The following is a 5,280-nucleotide window of genomic DNA, read 5'->3' as shown; positions in this document are numbered from 1 at the left end:
GACTCATTTGAAGCTAACATAACGAAAGGTTATATATACGCCACATAGAATAAATTTTATACATGTAGACGAATAACATTGCGCCACATCAGCTCAACGAGCTATGGATATATTGGCAAAAATCGAAAAGACGATGGATCAAACTCGAAAAAAAATTAAAGATCGTGATAATATTTGGCAAAATATTAAAATTGTGGATTGCCTTATGATTATTATGATTACCAAATAGCCAAAGATTGCTTCATAGTGAAAAAGAATTGCAACTAACGAAATTAAATATTTCCAATATTTCATGTATGATTCAAATCCATCCATTGATAGAAGATTGGTGACTTATAGCTTGTTGTACACCAACACCAAGAAAATCTCTAGTTTGCCCTCCTCCTCCTCCTCCACCACCAGCTGCACTACAATCTTGATGATCATGCACCACTTTTTGCCGTTTAGCAGCTGATTCCGATGATGAATACATTTCCAACTGATTCAAACTAGACAAACCGTTATTTTTCTCCACATGATGATGATGATCACTTGCAAAACTAGTACTATTTAAACCATACATTAATCCACAAAACTTGTTATTATTTTCTTGATCTTGAATTTGAATATTACTGCTGCTTTTCAATCCAAAACTTTCAAGAAACGATGGATCAGTTGAAGTCGCTCCGATTTGCGCGGCTTTTTGAAGTAAAGCCGTAGCAGACATAATACATGTTTGGTGAGATTGCGATGAGGACGGTTGTTGAGTACTATATAAAGAAGGAACACTTACTTGTTGATTATTTTTAGTATTATTACCACCAAAAATAGGCCAGTTTTGATGATAATCTGATGATGGGGGAGGGTTTGAACATGAAATGTTATTTAGTGGTTCATGATGAAAGATTGAACCGGATGAACCTGTTAACCCGAATTGGTAATGAGTTTCTTGGGTTATTGGCTCATGTGGTTGGTTCAACCAGAAAGATAAACCTTTTCTGGTTTGGTCCATTGGTTGGTCATTAGGGTTTGTTGAGATAATTGGCTTGAAAATTGAAGAGAAATGTTGTGCCATGTTTGGTGCACCCATAAGATGATAGTTGAAAGTATTGTTTATGTTGGCTAATCCATTTAGGTTTGATGCTGCATTTATTCTTGCTGTTTCTTCTGCTAATGCATCACAAAATGCCCTATGAGTTATAAAGCTGTCCCTCCTGCAATTTAAACAAATATATAGAATTAATCATTTGAAAAATTCAAGAATATTTATTAATAATAAATAGTAGAGGGGGGACTCTGACCTAGATTGAATTCATAGTTTATTTACGGGTCCAACCAGTCGAATATTTAAAATATTACATACTTTATCTACTTAAAATGAATTTATTTACCAACAAATATAGCATATTTGTATTATGCGCCGTGATTTTAAACCTTATTAGTCTGATCCAAATATTTTTTTCCGAGTATTTTCAATCACACTCTTATTATTTGGAGTATATCTTATTTAACGTTGTACGACAACTTGTATAATAAAAATTCCTAACCCGAACAAAATCCATTAATGAGCTCATTAAAACATCTTTGCTCTAGCAAGACATTATTATTATAGAAATCACAACGGTATGTCAGATAAAATACGCCCCAAACGAGCCAAAAATAGACTTGACGTACTCGTAAAAATATCGAATCAGACCGATAAGATTTAAAACTTATGATATATGAGACAAATTGACTATAGTCTATAATCTTTTGGTAGATTAATCTTTCTCACTTTTCATTTCTTAATATTTGATTAATTGAGTTTATAAATAAGATATGAATTCGGTTAGATAAGAAATTTCAGGTATGGGTCATTAAAAGTAAAATAACAAGGACACTAAATTCCAAGTATTTCCATTGAGACAAATAGAAATGAACAAAATTATTGTCTTTTTTCTACCTCTATCTCTTTGTCTTCACTATTTTCTTTTCTTCAAAAACAGAGAAAAATAAAGGACCGACGATGCACAGACAAAGATCTCACAACCACAAAAACAATCACTTTCTTCTTTAGGTTACGTTTGATTATTTTTGAGTTGACATTAAAAAGAAAAATATGTCTTTGCTTTACCATATTCATCACTGATCAGACAAAACATTTTATTACAACCACAAAAATCACTTTCAATTCATACTTTAATCTCCTTAGTAATTATCCTCTTTTATATTGCACGAGTTCTATTTTTCGCCATTTCATTTTCATTTTCGGAAACATTTGTATTTCGGAAACTCTATATCTATAACTCATTAATTCGTGTAAAAAATATTGTTTTCGTTTTCTTTCGGTTTTCTATTTCAGTGTTTTCGTTTCCGTGCAGTATAGAGATAAATATTATACGTACCGCGAAAATAGGGTTCCACAGTCACATTTATACTCCCGAGTGCCACAAGTTTTGGAGTGAGCTTTCCAATCAGACTGAACAGCATATCTCTTCGAACATTTCTCGCACTTCCATTTCTTCTCGCCGTGTTTTCTGCAAAAATGCTTTTTTATACCGGTTAGGTCACCGAGAGCTCGAGATGGATGATGATGAACACACGTCTTTTCCGGGCAAACGTAGACTCGTTTTCGTATTTCTTTACTGGTTCTCTGCTTGAGTTTCCATGGAAGATTATGTCCTCGACGATGAAGTTGTAGATTTTGATCTCTTTGAAAGCCTTTTCCGCATATTTCACATAAGAATCTATTTGTTGCCATTAGAGTTTTTGGTGATAAAGCTATCACTTCTGCTTCAGGATCTGCATATTTATCTGTATCGAATTAGTATATACAACTATCCGAGAGTTAAATTTTATTTACGGAATGATCATCGATACTCAACTTATTATATTTTGATAATCTAATTTGTATTTTTGCAATACCAAGAGTTTATTATAGGAATTCAGACAAATATTTACTTATGTAGCGACGGAACCAACAATTATCGGTGATCAACATTTAAATTTTTATATTTTAGTAACCGACCTTTTATTTTTACAAGGGCAAATTGTTATAGAAGTCTGGTCAATAATTGCTTATATGGTGACAGAACAAGTATGACCATAGTTTTCCATCGCCATAAAATAATTATTGGTCCGAGTTTCTATAGTAATCTCTCATCGTTGTAGAGATATACCATCAAAATATAACAAATTGAATATCGATAATTGATCTGCAAAAGGCCGATAGTTTAGAACCCGCAAGAAATTTAACATGTGTATATATGGAATTAGTATATCCTATTAATAATATAAACTGATGAGAAGAAAGAATAACTTTGAATATACTTATTGTGATGATAATGATGATCGTAAAGAAAGCTAGAAATAGAGACAAAAAGAATAAGTAAAGGAAAAAAAGAATTAAACATTTTTAATAGTAGAATAGCATTCTTGCCTGGATTTCCCGGAAGATTTCTCTTCTTTTTTACAAGTGGAGGATTATCAGATTCAAGAACAACTAGGTTGTTTTGAACAAAATCATTGCTAGAGATTGTTTCCAACATATTTTCTTTGATCTCTCAAAGTTTCACTTAATTTCTTGAAAATATTGACTTGATGAGTGTTATTATATTTGAAACAATCAAGAAATAAAAGATAGTGTTAAGAGAAAAACCAAGAGAAAAGATTGCTTCTTTATGGGGTATGAACCCTAAACAACATAATATATGCAAGACCAAGATACCTCTATCTATGCATTTTCTCTCTCTAATTAATTTTCTATTATTATTATTGTTATGGTGAAAATTAACATTTTAATTATTTTTCTGCCTTTTTGGCTAAGGTAGGCTAGAATAATAGTAATAAAATTGTTTTGGGGAGGTGGTGAAAAGTTAAAGTTGGGATAGAGAGAGAAGTTGAAGAGAGAGAAGTAAGCATTGAAAGGTGCATGATGACACATATGATGAGATTGGGGTAAAGCTAGTCTTCATGCCTTTTCTATTTGGAATGATTATCCCATAATTTGTTTGCTTTTTGTTTCTCTTATTTTAATTATTTTTCTAATCAAACTATATCTTCCAATCTACCAACATTGATAAAATAATTATTTTTAATTTTCCCACATATTTATGTATTAAGTCTAGCTAAGCTAAATTAACCTAGTTGTATTGTTATCCTATATTTATGTTACAAGATTTCCTCAAAAGCAACTAGATTGTCTTCTTTTTCTTGGTTTTACTATCATGTAGCTACAATGTTCTTTCAATCTTTTTTCTTAGTCTCATATTTACTATGATAGCACTTGACATGGAATTAAAACTAACACATACTCATATATATTAGGCAAAATATTTATAATTTTAACTGTTTTAATGAATATATCTTTTAAAATAATTGACACTTTGATTTATTAATATTCCAAATTTAGTCCAAATAGAAAGGAAAAAAACATATTCCAAATGTGCATTCTCATCAAATTTAAGTGTGAATAAATATAGATTTTTTAAAAAATTTTAATTAATTTAATATGGATTATCACTTATTGAACTCCATACCTTTTGATTGTAGAATTCTATTAAATAATCAATTTATTCAAATGTTTAAACTGTTAGATGAGACTCGATAAAATTCTAAGAATAATTAATACTATTATTACAAACACAAGGCATGCATGTAATGCATCTCAAGGAGAAGCTGATATGCTGCCTCCAATTTTGAGTTTTTTGGTCTTTGCTTCCCCACCAAATATGCAAGAATTGTTTTTAAGAAAGAAAAAACCATGAATTACATAAAATCAAAGAAAATTATAACTACATTCATTATGATCATCATTTGAAAAAAAATAAAACAAAGCCATTGATTTACATTTTTGTCAAAAAGAAAAAGATAAGTTAGTGTTGGAATAATGATTTTACTTTTGGAATTAATTAACGGCTTAATTAATCACAAAAAAAATGAAATTTAAATTTTTAAATTGTGGCATGAATTATAAACTTGGATCCGTCAGCTGTCTGAACGAGGAAAAGGCGTGCCACGTCAGCGATTTTTTGGATAGTCAGCGATCAAAACGTTCAGAGAATTTAGGTGGCGGCGCCACAAAATCAGAGGGTTTACTAATCGTATTTTTAGATCAGGAGGTTTGTTATAAAATACCTCTAAAATCAAGGATCATGGAAAATTATTAGCAGTATATTTTCTTGGTTAGTATAGTATTGTAAATCTGCCATGCACGTGCATCCATGCACGTGTCCAACTGTCAAAGAAAATAAATTCCAAAGGAAACGACGAAATTAACTCAAAAAAGGGAATAATCGTCCCTATGACAGTAATACAAACTAT

The 5,280-nt window shown here is 30.9% G+C and overlaps 1 protein-coding gene across 1 annotated transcript; it reads right to left on the bottom strand.

Moving 5' to 3' along the window:
- Positions 1–244: 244 nt before the first annotated feature.
- LOC126654682 (zinc finger protein NUTCRACKER) lies at positions 245–3,676 on the bottom strand. The gene is made up of 3 exons (XM_050348617.2): positions 3,398–3,676; positions 2,364–2,760; positions 245–1,193 (listed from the first exon to the last, which is right to left on the bottom strand). The coding sequence occupies exons 1-3, from the start codon at positions 3,504–3,506 to the stop codon at positions 302–304; spliced, it is 1,398 nt and encodes a 465-aa protein (XP_050204574.1). The 5' UTR covers positions 3,507–3,676; the 3' UTR covers positions 245–301.
- Between the last annotated feature and the right edge of the window lie 1,604 nt (positions 3,677–5,280).

The sequence above is a fragment of the Mercurialis annua genome, linkage group LG7 (assembly GCF_937616625.2).
Source record: "Mercurialis annua linkage group LG7, ddMerAnnu1.2, whole genome shotgun sequence".
Classification (NCBI taxonomy): domain Eukaryota; kingdom Viridiplantae; phylum Streptophyta; class Magnoliopsida; order Malpighiales; family Euphorbiaceae; genus Mercurialis; species Mercurialis annua.
This window is presented reverse-complemented; position numbering and strand designations above follow the sequence as displayed.